Source organism: Pipistrellus kuhlii, unplaced genomic scaffold, assembly GCF_014108245.1.
Source record: "Pipistrellus kuhlii isolate mPipKuh1 unplaced genomic scaffold, mPipKuh1.p scaffold_m20_p_10, whole genome shotgun sequence".
NCBI lineage: Eukaryota > Metazoa > Chordata > Mammalia > Chiroptera > Vespertilionidae > Pipistrellus > Pipistrellus kuhlii.
In genome coordinates, this window is record NW_023425405.1 from 55,201,196 (window position 1) to 55,225,777 (window position 24,582).

The 24,582-nt window shown below is 40.9% G+C and overlaps 1 protein-coding gene across 4 annotated transcripts in view; it reads left to right on the top strand.

Annotated features, from left to right (window-relative positions):
• HECW1 (HECT, C2 and WW domain containing E3 ubiquitin protein ligase 1) overlaps positions 1–24,582 on the top strand; it is a 101,141-nt gene that overhangs the window by 2,514 nt on the left and 74,045 nt on the right. For 2 of the 4 annotated variants that reach the window (XM_036429813.2, XM_036429811.2), the window contains exon 2: positions 23,977–24,034. The exons of the other annotated variants lie outside the window; for them this stretch is intronic. In XM_036429813.2, the coding sequence (XP_036285706.1) occupies positions 24,008–24,034 (27 nt within the window). In that variant the 5' untranslated portion in view covers positions 23,977–24,007. The remainder of the gene's footprint in view (positions 1–23,976; positions 24,035–24,582) is intronic. 4 annotated transcript variants of the gene reach the window in all.

Consider the following 24,582-nt stretch of genomic DNA (forward strand, 5'->3'; position numbering starts at 1 on the left):
TCGGTAAAGTGAGGAAGTCAGGCTAGCTGTGGTTCCAGACCCAGCACTGTGTGATGAGGGTAGAAGAGTAAGGGAAGTTACCCAGTTTAGCAAAGCAAAAGGGTATAGCCCAGACTGTCTAAGCAAAGCAGGGGTTGATTCCTGGGTTTATGGCTTGTTTTTATACCTGCAGGGTGTTGTTGTTTTTTAACCATCAGTGTCTGCATTTTTCTCATAAACTAAAATTAGGCAACAACTAAAACGGGTCGTTTTTTAAAATCCACGGTAGCAAAAATATTTTCTGCAGTTGAAGGAGAGAGAAGAATGTTGAATTCATAGGATAATAGGTTTTCTCTTTATTTGTGGATTAGTTCTTTATTCCAGCCCTGTCATTCGTGGATAATCGAGACTGTAGCTTATTTCTAGTGATTTTTGTTTTGAACAAATTGGCAATAGCATAAGCTACTTTCCCTGATAGAATTTGGTGTTGCTCATAAAACTTGTTAGCACTGTTTGGCTTGTTATAAAATCGAGTGAGCAACAATTATTCTAAATAGGCAAGCAAAGTGTTTTCATATGCTTATACTAATTTGTACGGTTTAGGGATAGTTGAGATGTTTGATCATTGTTATATGCTTATGCACACAATTTGAGTGTGCGGTAAAAAAGTAGTGTGCTACTTTTTAAAAAAGTTACAATCAAAATAACTTCCTGAAATAATAGTATCTGTCAGCATAATGAATTGCTCCCCCTCCTATTTTCCCATAAGCCTTTTGTCCATACCACTAAGGCAGCACTTACCATATTGCAATTACATTAGTTGTGAATGGCCCACAGCGTGATTGTCTTACAAATAGTGTATCTTGAGGACAAGGACATTGTTAAATGTATCTCTCATCTCTTCAGCACCTTGAACTTTGCCCAGTCCATGGTATGCTCTTAGGGTTGTTGACTGAGTGGATTTCAGGTCATAAAAATATCATCTACTTGTTTAAGCAGAAAATATGTGGGGATTCTTCCCTTTGTGAATCAGATGAGCAAATCTCTCTCTCTGAGGAGAACCAGCAAGCTGGAACTCAAATCCAGGCTTTCCCACTTTACTGCTTCTGAGAGAGGCTACCCCACAGCCGCAGTAGAAAATGAGGTAGACAGCAAGTTCAAATGCTTCAGGTTTGGTCTTTTGTTTTTTACGTGGGTGACTTATATTGTCCATTCTGACAAAATGAGTCTGACACTGCTTTCTTCTGTCTTGCTGTAACCTTTGAAGGAAACTCATTTTGTCCAAGCCCCCTGTCTCTTAAGTGGCGCTTAAACGGAAAGCGTGGGAGCCCTCCTGCCCCCCTCCTCTCCAAGTGCTTCTGAAACCACCCAGCAGTTCCGTTGATTCGGCCAGCATTCCTGGCCAGCTCATCCCAACAGAGTTGCCCAACAGGCAAATTTCTGTGCTAACAGGTGTTACTTATTGATGAAGCAACCCCTGCTTCTCTCCCATCACCTTCTTCCTTTCCATCTTACAAAACAGAACAGGTGACCGTTAGGAAACCAGGAAAAGCAGTGCTCATTTGCCCTTTCTGTAATGCAGCCCTGGGCGTGTTTGATGGTCTCTTAGAGAAAACAGCATGAGAGGTTTGGTGTGGCTTTTTTTCACATCACTTTTCCTCTCTCAGGTTTAATATCTTCTTCTTTAAAAGTAGGGAGTTAACCAGATAATCTCAAAGGTCACCAACACCATGATTCTGTGATTATTTTTGTTAGTTTATTCAATTGAGCTAATTAGGGGGCAAAAAAATATCAGTGATAATTTAACTTGACTATATATATGTATACATAGTAGAACTACTTAAGGCTTTCCGTGTCAGCCCCTAAGTTATCGAATAATCACTTTGGGTCCTCTGTTAATGCTATTCTCTACAAATGTAGTAATTTTTTCTTTATTTGTAAAACTAGATTTACTGTGTTGAAGGAAAAAGTATGTGGCATTTCCTGTTCCAAGAAGTATACAGTCCTCAATTCCTATATAAAATGTTTAGAACTTTAGGGTTTGATGGTCAAGGTTCCAATACCTGTAGTAAAGCAGTTTTATTTTCACCATGTGTGTGTTTCATGGCTGAATAACTTGCAGCCAAAAGTGTTCCCTGAGATTCATCCCACCATGTCTCTTTCCATTTATTGCTGCTTCCTCATTTTGCTTTTCCCTCCCTCCCTCATTAGCTCCAAGGAGCTCCTGTCACACTTCACACAATTTATGCCACTAGTACCATTGCCCACCTCCCCCACCTTCACCGTGTCCTTCCAAATGCAGGAGTCGGAGCCTCGTAGTCTTCCTACTTGTCTCAACCTTTTCTACACCCTTCATGAGAAGTGCTTCTCAAGTTTGAATATGAGGATTAGAGGCAGACTAGTTCATCTGTTTATAGACATGTCTTTCTCATGGAATACATGAAGTTATCAGAGCAATTATCAGATCAATTTTGTTAGAATGGACAATATAAGTCATTCAAATAAAAAACAAGGTATTTGTGTCTTAAAGTCTTTCAATACTCTAGGAAACAAAGAAACATATAGATGGTTTATATATATATCAAACTATGTTTGGATGTATGGGTATTGGTAAGCGGTTGTTATCTTCTGTGACACGGTCACTGTAGGGAAATAAGTGGTAGATGCAGGATGTTACTGTTTATTGGGCCACTGGAAAAAATATCTGGATTTCCATGGCACCAAGTGATGTGTGCTGTTCACATTATTAATTAGTAACCCTCACTTTACCGTCTCAAAGCTTGATGCACACAGAGGATGAAAAATAAGGTCATAGTGTATAGACAGGCTCTTCTCATACTACCAGGCATTTGTTGCATTGCAGTATTTTGGGTAGAATTCAGTGGATGGAACTTAGAGCTGGTTTTGGAGTTGGGGGAGGTGGGAAGAGCTGGAAAGAGAAGCCATCTGTGCCCATGAAGGAGATGCTGTCATGTAGACTTCATTTGGGGTCCCTTTTATATTTTTAGTGGAGCAGATTTTCCTTTTCACACTTTCTAGATCTATTTGTATTGCACAGATGTCAGGGAAATATTGTGTGTGTGAAAGAGGAAGAAAAAAAAAAAAAGACCAAAATTCACATTCATGGCCAGGGATTGTAATTTAAGCATGTTGCCCTTAAATTGACACCCACTTAACTTGCACAAATGTGCCTTGCTTTTGCTTTCAGGGTATAAGTCACAGCAAATCTCAGTCCTGCACATTATTGAAATTCAGGGATTCAGGTTAAAAAGGTGTGGGGGGGGGGGGGGAAGACTAGAATTACACACTGTAGATCTTGCTAATGGAACCCATTAGTCAGTCATCATTTCCCTTCCTATAGTAAGTACACTGACCAGGTGAAAAAACTACAGGATTCATCAATAGATTTTTTTTTAATCATTCAAAGGGCTTGTCTTTTTCTTCACGATTAGTCATAATTCCTTTTACTATTGAAACTTAAAACTACCTAATTAACAAGTTTCCCCCCTCTTTTTTGAGCACAAGTTATTTTTGTGAAAATAATTCTTTTAAAAAGTTGAGAAAAAAATAATTTAGAGGGTTGTCCTTGCCATATCCCCCTCCATCTCCTCAGTGTCGCCTCTGTTCATGATCAGGCACAGGACCCGTGCGTAAAGGGGATGACAGGAGGGACACTGTTGGCACACAAACGCACTGTAATATCATATATTACACCTTATAGACCCCCTGACCCTACACCCACACAGCACTGATGCTTTGTTTCCTTTTATAAAACACACCTTGAAAAGTTGTTTACACTAGCTTTCTCCACTCTCCATCTCAGCCTGTAAAGACACATTTTATCAGGTAATGTTTGATTTAGACAAACAATACATTTAACGTAAATGCAAATTATGAGGGAAAGGGGAGGGATGCTTACCTTGCAGCCTGAGACCCAAAAAATCCATTGGTTTTTAAGTTCTCTTTGTGCTCCTGCCTTATCTCTCCTTCTGGCTCTCTGAGAGCACCCTGCTTAGGTTCCTGTCCCTACCCGTTCCTTCCACTGTACCCTGGAAGGCCACCAGTGGCCTCTTCCTGGTCACATACAAGGTCAGTCTCTATTCCCAGCAGCACTTCGAATTGTGCATCACTTCCTCTTTCTCAAGCTCCTGGCTTCTAGGACCCCCGATTCTCCTGGTCTTCATGCCGCCTCCCTGGATCCCCTTCCTCAGGCTCTGCTGATGGCGCCTGCATATTTATCCCTGCTAACCTCTACTGAATTTTGATCTCTACAGGATGGAATTCTGCAGGGCTTGGCTTCCAGATCTCTTCTCCTCTTATCTACATCCCTGCCTTTGGTCTAATGCTGCCTTCATGCTGATGATCCCGAGTTGATTTCACCAATCTTGACTCATTCCCAGAACACCAGGCTTAAATATGCCACTGCCAGCACCTTCCCTTGAATGCCATGTCATCTTAAGTTTATATGTGGAAACCCTCTCTCCCCCAGTTTTTACTCCCCAAACCAGTTGCTCAGGCCGAATGCTTTTGTGTCCCCCGATTTCTCTCTCACCCAAATATAACTTTCAGAAAATTGCTCTCCCCTCCTCTCGCCCCCTCCAACCAGCACGACCACAGATAAATAAGTCACCATGATTTTGCACTTGATTTTTAGCCAGTGTCTTGTATTTCTTGCCCATCTGCAGTCTATTCTCTATACAACAGACCCAAAGATCATTAATTCCTTCAACAAATATTGACTAAGTATCTGCTATGTGTCAGGTATATTTTAGGTGTTGGCATGTGGCATAAATACAATGTACAGCAGTCACAATACCTATTATGTCTTTTCCCACAATCCTTCAGTGTTTCCAGAATGAAATCCAAACTCCTAATTTCGTGGTAAGGTTCTGCATAACCAGGCCTCTGGCTCCTGCCTCCTCATTCTCCTTTCCCTGCTCACCGGCTCCCAGTTCTCAACCTCCTTCCTCTTCCTAGAAGATGCCAAGCTCACTCTCATCTCACATGCTGTTCCCTCGATCTGGGGGATGTCTCCTAGCTACAGGCAAGCTTGCTCCCTTGGCTAATGAGATATCACACCTTCATAAAGGCTTTCCCTGATACCCCATTTATACTGTGCTCTCTTCCATTTGCCTAATTTCTTTTGTCTTCACACCACTTAGCACCACCTGATTTGTTATATATATATATATATATATATATATATATATATATATATATATATATATATATATATATATATGTTCCTGTTTCTGTGTCTGTTTCCTGTCTCCCCTTCTAACTTATAAACACTCTAGAGCAGGGACCTGTTTATTTGCTCAGTGCCTGGGCATAATAGACACACTCTTTGCGAGATCCAATTCCTTTAGAATCTGCTGGGTTAGAGTGTGGATGGTGTTTTTAGATCTCTGGATCCTCTAAGAATACTCTTTTTCTTTTCCATAAGTTATTTTCCCTACCTCTCGTGGTGGTGGTTGGGAGTCTTTAGTTAGTACCGATTCTGCTATTCTGCTTGGGCATTTCGTTAGTGCCAATTCTGTTATTTTATCCTGGCTGCGTTCTCCCACACTTAACGTTGAAGTTTGTCCTGGCTTCCTTTTCGGCACCCAGCAAGTAGCATTTGGTCACTCAGTTATTAGTGTTTGCCACGACGAAGTAACCGATTGAACTAAAGCCAACCCGCGGTCACTCAATTATTGTTAAATTGAATCACTTACTTGTTGCCAGAACGCGATAAAATTGTTGTCTGCCCTCCCGTCACTACCTCCTCTGGGCCACATTGACTTTGTCATCTTGAATGTGAGCATGTCATCCCTGAGTTCAAAACCCTTGGAAGCTGCCACAGTCTACACAATGAAGAACCAACTGCCCAGGCTGGCTGGCAGGCCTGTGCGGCTGTAGACAGACATGTCTCCAGAATGCTCCAGCAACCTCTGCTACAGTCAAGTGAATCTTTTTTTTTTCTTCCAAACATGCTTTGTGTGCTTGCTTACAATTGTGTATTTTTTCCTTATTCTGTATCCTACTCTCAGACCCCTACCCATCTGTAAATGTCTTCATTTTAAAGATCTAGCTTAAATCTCACCTCCAAGCAGAAGCCATCACTCAGTTTCCCAATAAAAAGATATGATTCTTCCCCTCACTGAGGGTAAGGTATAGGTATCATATTTTCTGTGATAGGTATCATTGCATGTCCTTACTAACTGTTCTGCCTTCCAACCCCCCTTTATATAATAAGCTGGCTCCCCAAGGTTAAGGGCTGTGTCACATTTATCTTAGTATCCTGAAGACCGTTGTCCCATTATCTGCCACTGCGGATACTTCTCTGAATCTTAAGTGAATAAGTGACCCAAGGAAAAACCCAAGAGTCAAGGTCTGCATTTTATTGCTTCTAGATTGGCTTTATGAACAATGTATGCCTCCATGAAATGCATGTCATAAGGATAGGTAGGAAGTTGGGAAAGGCAAGCGTCACCAAGAACAGAATTTCTACGTGCTTTGTTAGAGGATTCTACTGAGTGCTAAGAACAGTGCTCAGTAATAGAATTCAGTAACTATTTAAAGATAGAAGGAAGTTTATAGTTGAATGATATCTTAAATTTCTAATATCCTTGTTATATATTCTTAGTGAGAAAACTTCTCATGAAGGGGACTGGAGAGGCTTTCCTTCCTGAAAATACACAGTTAGACATGGAGCCTGTCTTCGCTCTGCTTTCCTGCCCTGCCATGAATAATGCGAATATATAGAAACTAGAGGCCCAATGCACATAAATTTGTGCAAAAGTAGGCCTTCCTTCCCCCGGCTGCCAGCACCAGCTTCCTGCCAGCGTCCGGGACTGGGGCTGCTTTGCTCAGGCCCTGGCTTTGCCCGGAAGGAAGTTTGGTCTAATTAGCATATTATCCTTTATAGATATACATTTATATCTATACATATATGATATATAAATACATATGTATATACATATTTTTAAATTTTTGTTTACTATTTTCAAATAATTTTCAATTGCTTATTAATTCAGAAGACATTTCTTGAGCTTTTATTATGTGACAAGTATTTATGTTTGTTTGCATGTGGGAGTTTTTCATCTAGACAAAATCTACTTATAGTTTAATATGAAAATGTGCAAAAGTTACAGCAGAATTAAATACCTGCTGTGGAGAAACATCTAATTTGAGAAGACAAATTGGAAAAAGCTCTTTGGGAATGATTATTTCATTTTTCATATTATTAATGGAGCATCTATTACATACCAGACACTGGGTTGGAAACTGGGTTATTATGGTGAATGGAAATATAGCCACATACTTTCTGGGAAGCAACTCATAGTTTAGTCATTAAATAGAATATGACCCTTGTGAGGGACTTAGAAACCATCCTGATATTTTTCTATTAAATTTATTTTATTAAAATCTAATGCTTTCATCATAGATCTTAGACATCTTGAGAGCTTGCAGCTGTAGGAACAAGCTCCCCTTGAAGCTTTGTCACACATTTCCTTTTTTTTTCTAATATTTTAAAATTGACTTCAGAGAAGATGGATGAGGGAGATGGAAGCATCAATGATGAGAGAGAGTCATTGATCAGCTGCCTCCTGTATGCCCCCTACTGGGGATATAGCCCACAACCTGGCACATGCCTTGATTAGGAATTGAGCCAGTGACCTCCCGGTTCATAAGACGATGCTCAACTAATAAGCCACGCTGGCTGGTCAAGGAGCACTTTCTTAATCTAAATATTCTACATGGATTTCTGTGAACAGTTGTATCAAGGGGCATTCTGTAGCTCAGGCTTGCCATCTGCTCAGGGCATACAAGCTCCTAGGACCAGGTGAAGTGAATGGCCTGCCTTGATGCACACAGTTAGCAGGTGGACCAGGCCTGGGATGGAGACCACACTGAGCCCCAGGATGCTCTCCTGTGGAATAAGCCTTCAAATGGGATGGGCTGTGGGTGGGGAGAGGAGGCATAAAGACAGAAGACCAGACTCTTCCCTCTAGGGATCTGCATCCTACTCTGGATTAAAAGGCATTTATGATGCTAACTTAGGATATTCTTAGTTTCTTGGAGAAAACATTGAATGAATCATTTCAGCTATATAGAGAAATTTGAGGGGTTATGGGAAAAAAAAAAAAGTAAACCCAAGTTGTATCTGTAAGTGTGGGAGTAATAAGGGAGGGTAGGAATTGGGTAAAAGAAGTGTCAGATCTAAGATAGGAAAATGTCATTCCATGGTCCACTCCCTTTTTCAAGTGTTCACTTGTTTCCACTGAACAATGTAACTGAAGCACTACTTTTATCAAAACATTAAACTTGGTGGTATAATTTTTTTCTTAATTTTTAGAACTCTGGCCTTTGAAATTTCACTTTAGAGACAAGAGTGAATGGCTTTGTGTTTACATTTAGCATATCTTGGTATGCATTTGCAAATGGCTTTTGAAAGATACAGATATTTTATTTTCAAATCTATTTTTTTTCAAGTTGACATTAGCAGATGACTTCAGGCAATGAGCTCAGTGAGATTTGAGAATTATTTGACATTTATAGATTTATAGAATGCTGGCTGGGGAAGGGACCTAAGCTATGTCTTACTTAACCCCTCATTTCCACGTGGTGGAACAGCCATCTCCCAGGGTCTTGCCTTACATTTGATGTGGGAAGCTGTCTCTCAACTACTGACTTGGCCTAAAGCTTTGCAGCACTCTTTGCTAGCTCATGGTAGGACAGGACAGGAAACATGGATGTGTTCTGGATCCAGACAGATGTGGGTTTCAGGGTTGGGGATGGGGAGGTGGGGACTTGTGACCAGGAGCTCCTGCTGGTCTTTAGACAATTGTTGACATGTGGGAATATGACCCAATGTTGCTAGCTAGCTCTCCTAATTTTTTTTTTCTAAGAAGATCAAAATACTGGATGTTTAAAAATTTTATGATTTTAAGGTGTTTTTTACTCATTCAATTTAATGATTTCACAATACTTGGGGGATCAAACCAGGTATAACTGTAGCTTCCAATTTGCAACTTCTAATCTAGAAAAACTATGCTTTCAGTATTTCTAGGCTGGAAACAAAGGACCATGATCATGACTTCAAATAACTAAAATGTGAAAGGTGGCAGAGGGACTTGTTCCAAGCCTAGAATGAGAACTAGTGAGCAGAGGGTTTTGACACAATATTAAGTGCCTTCTGTTCCTCAGAAATGACTCAAGAGGAGTGAAGCTTATAACTAGGCTCTTTGTCCGAGTGCTGAATGAGTCCTGGGGTACTGACATTTTCTATGACTCTTGGGTAATAAGCTCCAAGTTTGCTCTCCAACTTAGCTGTTCAGTGGTCCCGAGAGCCTCCCACTGCTTCACTATTCCATGGGAAATAAGCCAAAGCTTTCAGGACACAATTCAGTGATTTTTGTATATATAGTTTGTTCTCACTCTTTAAAAAAAAAAAAAAAACTATTTTTATTGATTTTTAGAGAGAGGGGAAGGGAAACGGAGAGACAAATATCAATGATGAGAATCGGCTGCCTCCTGCATGCCCGCCACTGGGAATTAAACCTGAAATCCAGACACGTGCCCTGATGGGGAATACAACTGTGACCTCATTGAAAGGAAAAGGCATATTGAATCCATCCCTTGGAAGCCATCCAAGAATGAAGTCTTTGAGCATGAATGACTTGTGACTCCAGGCATGGTGTCAATGCCTTAATAAATTCTTACTTTTTTTGGCTGCAAACTCCAGTTCTGTCTTATCGGGCTTTGATGCACACAGGCAAATGGACTCCTTCAGTCTGGTACCAGTTTTCCCGGAGCTGGTGGACCATCTGCTCTTCTATCCAAAACCATCCTGCCTTCAGCTGGCTCCATGGCCGCTGCACTGGAAGGAAAAGCCATCCTGTAAGAGTGCTTCTCCCTGCACTAACCAGTGAATCATCCCCCTTTTTGCTAGTGAAGAGTGGAAGAGTGGGCCGGGCTCAGCTGGCATGGCTCAGTGGTTGAGCATCAACCTATGAACCAGGAGGTCATGTTTCAATTCCAGCTGGGACACATGATGTTGTGGGCTCCAGCCCCAGTGTGGGGCATGCAGGAGGCAACCAATCAATGATTCTCTCTCATCATTGAGGTTTCTATCTCTTTCTCCCTTTCACTTCCTCTCTGGAAAAAGAAGAAGAAGGAAAAGGAGGAGGAGGAGAAGGAGGAGGAGGAGGAGGAGGAGGAGGAGGAGGAGGAGGAGGAGGAGGAGGAGGAGGAGGAGGAGGAGGAGGAGGAGGGGGAGAAGAAGAAGAAGAAGAAGAAGAAGAAGAAGAGGAGGAGGAGGAGGAGGAGGAGGAGGAGGAGGAGGAGGAGGAGGAGGAGGAGAAGGAGGAGGAATGGAATGGCCACTCCACTTCAGCTCCTTTAGTGCATTCAGCTGGGAGGTACAGGGAGAGCTGCTAAGGAGATGTGTGGTCACCTCAGGAGTTAATCCCTCTCCTCCCTAAAATCCATATATAAAACCTTAATATTAAGAAAATTTTTAAAAAACTATCATTTGGCTATTAGAAGTGGTTGCTCCTGGGCAAGCCTAGATTTGGTTGACAGTTTAATGTTTTATAACTCAAGAAAGATGCTTCTAATTTTAAATAAATTTTACCAATTTTCTAATCAAAGGACAACTTATTCATTTAAATGTTGTAGACCTCACATCTCTTTGTGATTAGGTACACATGCTTCTCAACCTATGACCGTTTCATTTTGATATACCTATTAAAATTAAAAATATCCTAACTTGAAAAGTATTTAATACATATAACCTGCCAAACATCTTAGCTTAGCCTAACCTATCTTAAATGTGCTTAGAACACTCAGCCCACAGTTGGGAAAATCATCTAAACAAAGCATATTTTTAATAATAAAAAGTTGAATATCCTATAATTTTTGTAATCATAATTTGCTGGATTCATGTTGGGCAATTATGTTGCATTTTATCTCAATATTAATTGCCCTACTCATCTTCTTTTCACCAGAAGCAGAATACAGGGATGTTTTGTAGACATGATGGGATGCGGGAACACAAAACACAATATCCAAAAAAATGCAGATACCATGAACACTATAGAGTTGTAGGTACAGTTTGGTTACCCTCAAGATCTGGTAGCTGACTTGGGGTTGTGGCTTGCTGTCTAGCATCAACCACATATCACTCACCCAGGAAAAGATCAAAATTTGAATTATGGTTTCTACTGAATGTGTATTACTTTCACACCATTGTAAATTTGAAAAATTGTAAATTGAACCATAGTAAATGAGGACTGTCTGAATTAGTAACTTTTCCTTATCTAGCCCCGCTAATCCACAATGTAGATAGAGGAGCATATGAAGACCTTCAGTCACTAGAAGTGTTCAAAGACACTCTGAAGGTTGGTTTATTTATCTTTGATTACCTGAGAAGGCATGGTCCCATAGCTACATGGTCCCATAGCAGTGTGATCTGTATTATTTCTTAAAGGAAACCCTTGTTCTTCCATTCATCAAGCCCTTGGTTTACCATCCATGGAAACCCTGTAGTCCCTAACTAACTTCAGTCCAGTCCCTCACCCAGTTTAGAAGCAGGAAGGCTTTTCATCACTGAGTGGAAAAAAAAAAAAATCTGTCAAAATAATTTAACATTGTTTAAACTTTTTGGTTTTTTTATAATAATATTTTCTCTGTATATAGATATCTATATTATAAAAAATTTAGAAAAAAAATCCTTAATGTTATTTATATCACTCCGAACATTTATATATGAATCTAGAAGTGATAGCTTTAATAAACTGCCCAAGCGTCTTTGCAATAGTTTTGTAAATGTATTCATCTGGTGGTCTAGAGTGGGATTTTACCCATGGAAGGTACCATGTTTTTAAAGAGAGACGCTTTTGAAGAAGATAAATAGAGGATGTACAATGGACCAGTCTTTGGGCACAACGGGTCCACTTGTTTAGAGATGAGGAATGCAAGTGGGGCATATCAACAGTCAGTGGTAGGGGGCACTGGCAAAGTCTGAACCCAGGCAGTGCTCTTTGAGTGCTTCTGCTGCCTGGCAGAATAGCTTACATAATTGAAAACATGTGGGCATGGGACAATGAAAACAGAGAACATGGGTGATTCATAGAGATCAAATTGGGGCATAAGAACTGGGTTATTGGGCAGTTTCAGGGCCTTATTGCTTCTAAGGACTATTTTAAGGCCGCTTTATGTGCTAGCACAATTATGTACCTCTTCAGGAACTTGCCTCTGGCCAGCAGAGGGTAATGGAAATTTTGTACTTTAAAAATATTTTTTTGTGAAAGACCATTCAAACTGCCTATCATCTAAGGAAGCCTTCATTAAGCTTTCAAAGGCAGAGCTAAAGGATAATAGGTAGCACCCAGGCAAACATTTTAATGTGCCTGTTATGATTTTTGTAATGGTAATACAGATTCAATCATGCAAGAATGTGTTATATTGGTGTGTCGCTTTTTTTAACAACACTCCAGGCTGAGATCTTTCATAAGGGTAAATAATTGAGCTTTATGCTATTTCTGCCTGTTGAAATAGCTACATAGAGTGCAGTTTGCTCTTTGCTTAAAGAAACATGGTTTCATTTGGCTTTTAGGGCACATCCCATTGCAATAGAAGCACAATATAGGTTTGGTTTGTTTGTTTGTTATTTGGGGGGGGGGGGGCCGGTATTGGGGGGCGGTGTTATTGTGATTGAGCTAAAATTAAACTATAGAAGTCTGAAACTTGTGGACACAAATAACAGTGTGGTGATTGCCAGAGAGAAGGGGTGAGAGGTAAAGGGTGAAGAGGGTCTAATATATAATGACAGATTATCTGACTTTGGGAGGTGGGCAGAGAGTGCAATATACAGTCTCATAACATAGAAATCCATACCCAAAACCTATATGATCCTTTTAACCCAGTGGTTCTCAACCTTTCTAATGCCACAACCCTTTAATACAGTTCCTCATGTTGTGGTGACCCCCAACCATAAAATTATTTTCGTTGTTATGACCCACAAATTGAGAACTGCTAGCAGGGTCACCTAAGACCATCGGGAAACATAGATATTTACATTATGATTCATAACAGTAGCAAAATTACATTTATGAAGTAGCAATGAAAATAGTTTTATGGTTGGGGGTCACCACAACATGAGGAACTGTATTAAAGGGTCACAGCATTAGAAAGGTTCAGACTCACTCTATTAACCAATGTCACCTCAATAAATTTAATAAAAACATTTTTAAAGCATTGGTATTAATTCTAAAAAATAAAATAAAATATACAGATGCTGTCTGAAACCTATATAGTTTTATTAACAAATGTTGCCCCAATTCTATCTAATAAAAGGATAATATGCAAATTGACCATCACTACAACACACAAGATGGCCGCCCCTATGTGGTCAAAGATAGTCACCCCCATGTGGACACAAGATGGCCACCACAAGATGGCCAGCAGGGGAGGACAGTTGGGAGGGACCAGGCATGTAAGGGAGGGCAGTTGGGCAATCAGGCTTGCTGGAGAGGGCAGTTGGGAGTGACCAGGCCTGCTAAGGAGGGCAGTTGGGGGAGACCAGGCCTGCAGGGTAGGGCAGTTAGGGGCGACCAGGGTGACAATGGAGGGCAGTTAGGGATGACTGGGCCAGCAGGGGAGGGCAGTTAGGGGTGACCAGGCCAGCAAGGGAGGGCAGTTAGGGGCAATTGAACCAGCAGGAGAGCAGTTAGGTGTCAAGCGGGCAGGCAGGGGAGTGGTTAGGGTGTGATTAGGTTGGCAGGCAGAAGCAGTTAGGGCAATCAGGCAGGCAGGCAGGCAAGCCAGCAGTTGGGAGCCAGCAGTCCTGGATTGTGAGAGGGATGTCCTACTGCCCATTTAGGATATCCTACTGCCTAAACGGGCAGTCGGGGATCCCTCGAGGGGTCCCAGATTAGAGATGGTGCAGGCTGGGCTGAGGGACACCCCCCCCCCATGCACAAATTTCATGCACCGTGCCTCTAGTAAATTCAATAAAAATGAAATTAAAAAGCAGAGATTTAAAACTCAGTTTTACATTCTTTATGACTTGGAAGTCCAGAATTTGTGGACACCTACCCATCGACCTTTTTGTATGAAGGGTAAGCAAAGAGTTTTTCAAGAGACAGTGAATTTCTTTAATTTAAAATCAGATTATGGTTTTTCTGTTATTGTTGTTAGAAAATGAATGGTGACCTTCCACTTCCAGATTTCAGGGTTCTTTCCCCACTGATGTCCCTTGATGATGCTGTTATCAGTATGTGACTATCAGGAGAGTATGGATTGAGAAGGGACCACAGTAGTCTTGCCAAAATGGTGTTTTTTGGTTAATTGTATGTGTTTAGTTTTCAGTCTTACCTACTTGACAGCAAGCATTGTTTTGCTAAACTCTATATCTTTATAACTAGCACTGTACTAGATGCATACTAAGTACTTAATATATCTTAGGATCAATTTGCATTTAGTGATATGGGCAATATGTAAAGGTTATCTCCAAAAGGCACATCAATCATATTCATAACAAATGTTCCCAATTATTGAGGACCTACTTTATATCATGTGGCAGTTTGTGTCCTCCTGGAAATGAACTCTGAGATGGAAGTTGGCTGTTTGAGATGTTTTGTAGGGAATGCCTCTGGAGCTGAAATGCTTGTTAGGGTTGTTCTCTATGCAACCAAAATGGCTGGGCCTCTATATCTCTGTTTTTGGCATGTGTCATCATCGGAAGGCCATGGCTTTGGATGAGGCAGCTCTCTGACACCAAGGCTGACCTGAAGGAGATGAAGGCATGTGCCAATAGCACTCCCAACAGCTGGGCCACATCTGCTCCTAACACTGCTTACTACTATTAACAATTGATTTCAGACAGGTATTTTACTTTTCTGGTCACTATTGCAAAAGAAATTATTTCTTTTTCTGAAGTTTCATTGTGAATATATATAGAAGCAGTGGATTTTGTGCATTGATTTTGTGACCTGCAACTTTACTATATTTGTTTGTTGTTCCTAAAAGTCTTTTGGTGGAGTCATTAGGGTTTTCTGTATACAGAATCATGTCATTTGCATTCCCAATTTGGATGCCTTTTATTTATTTCTCTTGCCTGATTGCTCTAGCTAGGATTTCTAGAATGATGTTGAATAGGAATGATGAGAGTGGGCGTCCTTGTCTTGTTCCTGATTTTAGAGGAAAGTCTTTTGGATTTTCACCATTGAGTATGATATCGGCTGAGGCTTTGTCACATATGGCCTTTCTTATGTTGAGGTACTTTCCTTCTATATCTATTTTATTGAATATTATTGTAATAAATGTTTTTTTCTGCATATATTGATAAGATCATATAATTTTTATCCTGCAATACTTGCCTCTTGGAGTCATCAGTGTTGAGTGGCACATTAATGAGAGTTCTCTCTTCTAGCTTCCAAACTCCGTTTTAAATAAGGTTTCTGTTTATTAATTTTTATGGATTCCTTGGAAATTTCTTGGGAAAAGGTCCTGAAGGGAGAACGCACATGTAGAGATCAGTGCTGGAAAAAAAAGTTAGACTGGTAGCAGAGGCTGCATTTTAAAGGGCCTTGTTAATACTTAGGGAATTTACGTTATTTACTCAAAGAGGAGGAGAAAATATTAAGCTACAGACCATTCAGGCCTGGAAGCTGGATTGATGAGCAAGAGCAGGTTAGGAAGAATCTATTAAGGAGATGAAAATCACTCAGCTGATTCTGGTGCCAGTGGGAATAGAGCAAATACACAAGTCCCAGGAAAATCAGGTAATGTGTTCAGCTGACAATAGAGTTGGAGCAGCTCATGTGTAGTACAAGTGTTTTTGTTTGTTTTTGGAACACAGTGAAGAAAGAAAAATATTGGAAAGGTTAGGCAGCTAGTGGGAACATTAATGAAATTAGCATCTTTTAACTTAGAGAAAGTGAGACCATTATGTCTTGATATCACCTGCTCATAAAAAGCTGACAGTTGACATACTATGGTGGGCTAGATGGACAAGTGTAAGAATGAAAAACCCATGTATTTTGTATTTGATTCTTTTTTTTTCCTCAAATTTTAATTTTAAAAGAAAATAAGTATGTGAATTTATTAAAAATAATGTCTGACTTTCTTGATATGGAATGAAGATTATGTCTCTAAAATAGCGAGTTCCAAAACTAGTCTGGGTGATGGGAAATGTATTTTCACTAAGTGTTTAGCTGCTCAAAATCACTAGTTAAACAGATACAAACACACACACACACACACACACACACACACACATTTAAGTTCTGATCTGTTATTTTTATAAAAGTTCAGTTTTCAAGACGTATCTTTTTAATCACATAAGTCTGGTATTTCTTTAGGTCTTGCTCAGAGATTGAGTAAACATTTGAAAGTTTAGACATCATGTTTTCAGCAAACCCCCTGAGTGCTGGCCACGCTCCATAGATAGGATGCTTATAAACTCCATGCAAACCACCTAGTGGGAAATTACAGTCTCACAAAAAACAACTCAATGCAATAGTTTATGGGAGGAAGAAGGAGGGAGTTTCAGCTCATAGCCTAGAAAAAGTTACAACCATGAAATTTTGAAGAATTTTCTGTGAATGATAAACGATCAGGCTTAAAATTACTTAATACAGAATCCTCTCAAGGGTTGGGCATTCTTATCCTTTCAGCATGCTGTCCCCCTGCATAACAGGAAATCCTTTTCAGTATGATGGCACTTGTAGATAATAAAAGTAAAATGCTTTTTGGTATTTCATGTGAGTTTTTGAAACTAATGTTACTTGTGTTTATGAGCTTTAAGTTCTGGTGAATGAATATTTAAGCAGATTCAAGATTTTTACAGACACAAAAAAAGTCCTTTATATTAAAATCAGTCAAAATACTCTATAATTCTTAGTATTTTCACCATTCCGCTTTACAGATGTCTGGGATATTTTTTTTCACCCATTCTTTCACATATGCCTGTATCTGACATCAAACACATACATACCAACAGGATCAAATTATACGTATGTACTAATTAAACTGTTGTTATATGCACTCTAACATAATGTATTATTTAATTTTCAATGCACTTTTATAAACATACTTATGTTTGAGTTAAATGAGAGGCTTAGGGCTCAGCCCTTCCTACCCTCTTCCACTGCCCCAGAACTCAGAATCCTCTTAATTGGCACAGATCCCTATAGGGAACCAATGTGACAATTAGAAGTCTGCCCTCGTTATAAGAATCTCAAGGGAATACCTGGCGTTGGGACATACTCTTATTTTCTCACATTTATTATAAGCAGTCTTTGGATGCAGCATGAAGAGGCTCTGTAGAAAGCAATGTGTGCAGTGAAATGGATGCTTCTTAAACTCGGGATGAATTGAATGAGCCGTTGGACACAAACAACTAGACTTACTTCTACCTGGGCTATTTCCTATGCCCTTGTCACATTTCGAACCGTGTCTGTAAGCTCCTATTGTTTTGGGCTCTTCATCTAAGGTTCTGGAGAAGGATAAACTCTAAAGACCTCCCATACCTACCACTAAAGGTGCCCTGATTCTCTGTTATATATATTCCAGTTTCATGTAAAATTTAACCTGACACTAGGATTCTCTGAGGGGAAAAATAAACAAATACAGCAAACTCCAGGTTTCATATGTAAATGGCTATCATAAGAACGTTCCTGCCATGCCTTGGCAGTTACTCATTGGAAGTGAGGGGACTCCAACAAAAAGGGGGTTTATATTTGTCTTCTAGGTCTATGGCCTGTGCAATGAGGCTTCTAATATCCTCTTATACCTGAAGGGATTGGTTAATATAATAGCAGCATTCCTCCTGGAGGAATAGGCAGGTTTCCCCTAGGACTGTTGTGAAAAAGATCCAGGGCCCTTCTGTGTTGGAGGACCACAGCTGTGAGAGAACACATTTGTTGTAGTTTAGTTATAGTGTTGGCAATGTCTTTAAACATTGGGGAGTTTTCTTTAGCTGATTGACCTAGACTCTAGGCCCTAGGGAGTCATATGCTGTGCTACCTATTGAGGTTCCAGAGAGCCCAGCGCTAAAGCTTAAGAATGCATGCAGGGCAATGAATAAGGCTGCCTTTCTGTGGGTTGCCTTATTAACAGTGTGAGGGAGCTGCATGGGGTAGATCCATTTGCAGTGAAGATAAATGGTCAGCCATATCCCAAGGGGCATCATCCTGTCATTGAGGTGGCAAGGGGATATACACTTCCTTGCCACATATATAACGTAGCCCTGAGTCCCATGGAAGTACAGCCTAGAACTCTATCTGGAGGAAAGTGGCGTTTGGGTTTTGTCTGTCACTTTTGACGGCTTAGTTCAGGATCTCCGAGATAGCCTCAGCTAAAGAATTGTGCTGCTATATCACCTGAAGAGACCAAGAATTAGGGGCAGATTTAATCCCTGGGATGCTTTCCCGGGCATCTGTAATCAGGAGAGGGTTTGATCTTCCCTAAATATTAAAGAGAGAGGATTTGTGTATGACAGCCTCACATGGGATTTTAGTGGGGTTGAATGCCTCGGTGGCGGGGGGGGGGGGGGGGGGGGGGGGGGGGGGGGGGGGGACGGGGACGGGACTGGGCCCTTGAGGGCAATTTATGCAGAACTCAGATGTTTGAGACACAGTTGTCTTGGGGAAGGACAAGTCAGCTAATGGATAGAAACAGAAGTAGTTTTTGCCGGACCGGCACCAAAGCGGTTGACAGTGTCAATGAAGCCAGCCTGTGTGCTGGAGTAAGCTGAGCAGTGCTGTGAGATAGATATGGTTGTTCTTCTTGAGACTCCCCCCCCCCCCCCCCCGCACTCCCTTATTTGTACCATTTCCTAAACATGAGGCTGAGTAGTTTCTGATAAAGCATTGAATGCATAAAGGGAATTTGAGGGTTTTAGCAGATCGGACTGTAAAAATGGGCCCATGGATCAGAGGCCTATTTGTTGTGGTTGATAGTTAAAAAGATGATTCTGGTATAGCTGTCAAACTTAATTATTTATTGCAGCTGTGACATCCAATGGGCTTGAATTTGAAACGCATTATGGGTATGCGTGTGTAGCAATGCTGGAGTGGTGGCCATTCATAAAGTGTGGTCAGGATGACGGAAGCCTTTTGTTTGGCGTTTAAGCATAGCCAACTGTCAGGTGTGCGTATAGCCTGAGCAGTAGTAATATTGGCAATTGTACAGGAGTTATGTGTTTAGGTGTTATAATAGAAAAGGAAAGGGAGGGTAAGAAAGAAATTGTAAAGTTTTATTTTATGTGGGGTCATAGGAAATGTTAAAACAAACCTAAAATGGGATGCCTGGCATGCTGAGTTAAATAATAAATAAGCAAATGAGAAGAAAAGTTATATAGGAAATTAGTTCTCCAAGGAAAAGCAATTCTAGGCACATTTTCCATGGGGAACGGGGGATTTTGAGACAGACAGCAAATGAATAAGAGGTCAATCCAAAGGAGAATTTATAAATAATAGTAAAATTTACAAATAATAGTAGAATTTGAGACTTGAACTTATCTGGGTGTTGCTTTTCATATTTAATTTTATAATTATTACTTATCCTTTGAGGATTTTTCTTGGAAAGTAATCCTCTTCTTGAAAAGTAGTTTTAAATATTCAAGTATTAATAGCTCTGATGTCCAGGTTTTAAAGGACAGTTGTATCGTTTGTCCCTTGTCTGAGCTGGAGTATGGCTTTACCCGGGTTGGACATATCCAACTGGCAACGCCTGGTACCTTGATGGCTGTTGAAGTAGAAAGCACAGCAGTACATGGCCCTTTCCAAATGGGGGCTCATTGGGATGCTGCAGACCCATCCCTCCAAGTTTTAATTAGGACTGGTGTTCCTGCTTCATAGGAGTGTGGTGGTGGAAGGAGGTTTCTTCCATCTAAGCTCTTGTGTGGCCTTCTGAAAACTGGCCAGGGAATTTACAAAGTGTTCTGTTTTGTGAGATTCCTCATCTAGAGTGATACATGAATAGAGGAAAGGTCTTCCATATCAAGTTTCAAAAGAACTTAATTTTAATAATGTGACTAGAATTCTTATTAGGTCAATGCATAGTAGTCAAGCTAGTTTTGATGAGTTTCCTGAGAGCTTTGTTATTGTTCCTTTTAGATTCTGATTGGCCCTTTCTATTTTTCCAGAAGACTGCAGCCTTGGGGCTGAATATAAATGCCATTTTATGCCTAGAGCTTTGCTGACCTCCTGGGTTATGTGGGAGGCCAATAATGGATCATTGTCGCTTTGTAAGGAATATGGCAGTCGAAGCCTTGATTTGTTTCCCTAAGTAGCACTTTCACAACCTCCTGGGACTCTGTGTTACAGTAGGAAAAGCCTCTCTCTACCCATCCAGTGAAGGTGTCTATTGTTGTCAGTAAATATTCATTCCCTAAGTGGGAGGATGCACATTTGGGTAAAATCTATTTGCCAATCCTCTCCCGGATATGTGCCCTGTCTTTGGACAGGTTCCAGAAGAGGTGGGGGCTGTCCAGACAGCCCCATTGTGGGTTGTTTATGTGGCAAAAGGGGCCTCCCTGACAGAACAGCTGGTTGGTTTTATTTAGTCCATTTTCTGTAAACATTTGTGAGCATGTCTGAATTAATTTATCCCTTTTAAAGTGGCATGTATCATGTAATCCCTTAAGGGCTTTCCATTGAATAATTTTGGGAAGATGTCTAAGGTTTCCTAATTGGTACCGTTTTCCTTTAACTTTGTTATAGCCTTTCTGCTTGGCTCAATTTATTTCATCTTGAGTATATCCAGGTTGATAGTCTTTTTATGATAATTGTTGGCATTAAGGCCCCCGTTGAGGACTTATTTTCCTTGTTTGAGGCTATATCCTTCGCAATCTGGCCTGCTAATCTGTTGCCCTATCAGTGTTTCCTTTCTGGTGTGCTTTACAATGGACCACTGCTGTTTCTTTAGAGAGATTTACAGCCTCGAGTGGTTTTAAAATTTGTGTTCCATATTTTATGGGGCTATTTTTAGCTCTTAAGAACCCTCTTTCTTTCCAGACGGCAGCGTGAGCATATCAGACCAAAAAGGCTTATTTGGAATCAGTGTATATGTTTAATATCTTGTTCCTGCCCAAATCCAGAGTCTTGGTTAGTGCAATCAGTTCTGCCAATTGGGCTGAGGTTCCAGGTGTTGCAGCCTTAGCTTCTGTATCGATAGTTTGGTGAAAAGAAACAATTTCATATTTCCCATAGCAGGTTCCATCCCTCATATAGCTACTATCCGAGAACCAAATGTTATCAGGATTTAAATGAGGTTCATTCTTAAGATCTTCTCAGGTGGCACATGTTGTTCTATTATTTCACAGCAACCAGGGGACATTTCCAGATCTGGGTTATCATTAAGGTAGCTGGATCTAATGTAGAATAGGGGCTAATTTTTATTTGTGGGGTTGTTGTTCTTTTTTTAATAGTATTAGTTGATATTTTAATAAGCAGTTGTTAACCAATGAGGTCCCTTGAGATTTAGGTCAAAGTTAATCTGATATGAGTTATATAGTATAATTTCCTGGCCTAGAATTATTTTTAGGGCTTCTGTTAATACAGCTGCCTTAAACAATGCAACCATCCTCTTGCCACTGAATCCAACTGCTTAGATAGGTATCCTACAGATCTCTTGGTTGGATCTAAAGCTTGTGTAAAGACTCCTATTGCTAACTCCTCCCTTTCTGTGATATTGAGATGAAAAGGTTTTTCAGCATTAGGTATGCCCAGGGCAGGTACCTGCAGTAAGGCTTCCTTTGGCTTTATAAAGGCCATTTTCTGTTCTTTTTTCCAGATTATGCTATCTCCCCATAATAGGACATTATATAGGGGACTAGAGGCCCAGTGCACGAAATTTGTGCTTGGGGTGGGAGGGTGGTACCTTCCCTCTGCCAGAGCCCAGAGTGAGTGGCTGCTGACTAAATCTTGTGTTTTTGCCCTTTAAGTAGTTGCCTCTATTTCTAATGGACTCCATCTCTCCCTGGGGGACAGAAACTCCACTGTTTTTCTCAGATATTATGTGACCTCCTCTTCCTAGCTCTGGTGCTCTGGGATGGGGAGCCTGGCTTGAGGTTTAGCCCCGCATTTCTCAGGGAAAAACCCTGCAGGTGAGATATCCCTCAGAACGGCAGCCACTGCCCAGGGGAGCAAGGCCAGCACTTTTTGCTTCTCTGCCTTTTTTATGAGTCTCAATGTGGCATCTTCTGTGAATCCTTAGTTATAAGACTTCCCTTCAGGTGGTTATTTAGGATGATTGTTTTATAATTTAGTTGTAATTTCATTTGGTCCTGGGAGGAAGTGAGTATAGCTTCCACCGACTGCAGTGTCATCTTAGATCCCCTCGAGCTGGATCCTGTTGGACACTAGTCATTTTTTAATAGTCTCCACTACTGCTTCCGCTCTCCTTCTTCATTGCCAGCATCATGTTTACCAGTTAAACAGCTAAAAAAAACTGTGAGAAAACAATTTACACCAGGATTCTCAGTGCTAAGTTTTGGACTTCAGATGAGAGCTTGAAGCTGTCACAGAAATTGGGAGCTATCAATAGTTGGATAGTAATTGAGGTCGTGGGCAGGAATACAGGTTCCTAGTGTGAGCATATGAAGATCTGAGGGCCTCCAGCAAATGGAGCAGAGTTGGGCCTCCTGGGGTGCTGCTGGAGGCCAGTGGTCATGACAGGGAAAGGGACCTTAAGGAAGGACAGCCAGGCTTCCTCACCACTGAGAAGCCAGGCAGCACCCAGCATGGCGATGGCACAGAGCAGAATCTGAGTATATGGAGGTCCAATTCTCTCTCTCTCTCTCTCTCTCTCTCTCTCTCTCTCTCTCTCTCTCTCTCTCTCTCTCTCTCTCCTCCCTCCCCCCATTCAAATTTGCTCACACCAGGGATGGGACCCTAATCTATGTACTCAGAGTGCAAGCTTCTGATTGATTCATTTCTCACATGAACTCATTTGTCAGCAAAACTTCAGGTTTCACTGGGGACTTGAAAAATATTACATCATATATTATTTTATTCTAGAATAACACCATATTGATAACTGTTATAGCAACTTTAATTTCAGAGGAAGATGAGGTGATAAAATCAGAATAAAGATTCATAAACTAAAGTGATTCTTGGATGAAGAAGACCCTGATAAAATACCTTCCACAATTTTCTTGTGCCTGACATCTTTTTGTTCAAGGTCTACATTTTGACAAGGTTTCTGTGTCCTAAAAGGCTGTGACCAATGATTGCCATTTGGTGTCATACTCTGCTAGACTCTACATGTAAGGGGATGGTGCTCTGTCTTTAGTCTTATACATCTGAGTACACTTCTAAGTGAGAAAGACACCAAGATGAGTCAATGATATTTTCAGCAATTTACCTATAGACCCAGTTTCATTGTGGCTGAAGAGGTCTTGTGAGTGGAGCATATCTGAGGATTTTTTTAGTTTTCTCAAACACAGAACTTTCCCTCCCCAAAGACTTCATATCAAATCTTGGTTTCCTGAAAAGAAAAGAAAAATGTAGGCTCATGATTCTTACTCCTTAAAGTTAAATTTTACAATCCGAATCGTATTATTCATGCCCAGCCAGAGTGGCTCAGTTGGTGTACCAAAGGATTGCCAGTTTGATTCCTGATCAAGGCACATACCTGGTTTGTGGGTTCAATCCCTGGTTGGGGCACGTATGGAAGGCAACTAATTGATGTTTCTCTTCTCTCTCTCTCTCTCTCTCTCTCTCTCTCTCTCTCTCTTTCTTCCCTTTCTCTCTCTAAGCATGTCCTCAGGTGAGGATTAAAAAAAATTATTCATAAATGGCACAAAATATGTTGCTTGCTACATTTTGTCCACTTATTAAAGTAGGTATCATTCTCATGTAATTTTTCTTCTTACATGTTGGTTTCCCAGGACAGGTGCCTTGGTGGGGTGTGGGGGCACCGAGTTCTTCATGTGGGTAATGTCACTGATTCTGTTTGCTTGGGATACACACTGAGTTAACCTCATTGGATTTTCCCCAGGAATTGATGCGCATACACGTGGTGGGTCATTATGCTGCTGCACCTGTGTAGTGTGAAGGTCAGTGTGTTTTTCTGATTATAAGAACCCATCCATGTCATTCCATTATAAAAACCACTCCACTCATAATGGAATGTGCCTCAGTCCACAGCTTAGGGTGGTTATCCAGCCCAGAGATTCTTTCAAGTGCAGTCCTGACATTTGAGATCCATCACCTTCATCAACCCCAAACTCAACTGTGCTCCATTTTAAGATAAGTTTCTTTGCATGACAACTGCTTTTGTATGATGTGAATGTACAGTTGTGAAAAGTGTATTTATACCTGGAAAAAAACACACCCACTCTATGATGGTCCTCCCCAAATGCCAGCCGGGAGCTTTGCTGGCCTGTGGTTAATTACCTTACAGTAAATATGGACACACAGAAATACACCTGGGGACAAGAGCAGCGATCTCTCCTGCCAGGCCCCAGGGGAAGTTGCCAGTTCAATAGGAGGGCCTCTTGCAGTTGGTGGCTCTCCCAGGAGGGGCTTTCCCAGCTTCTCTCAGACATCCCTCCAAGTCCACTCCTTCCCATATTTCACAGGTTCTACAACTTCTAGAGATTGC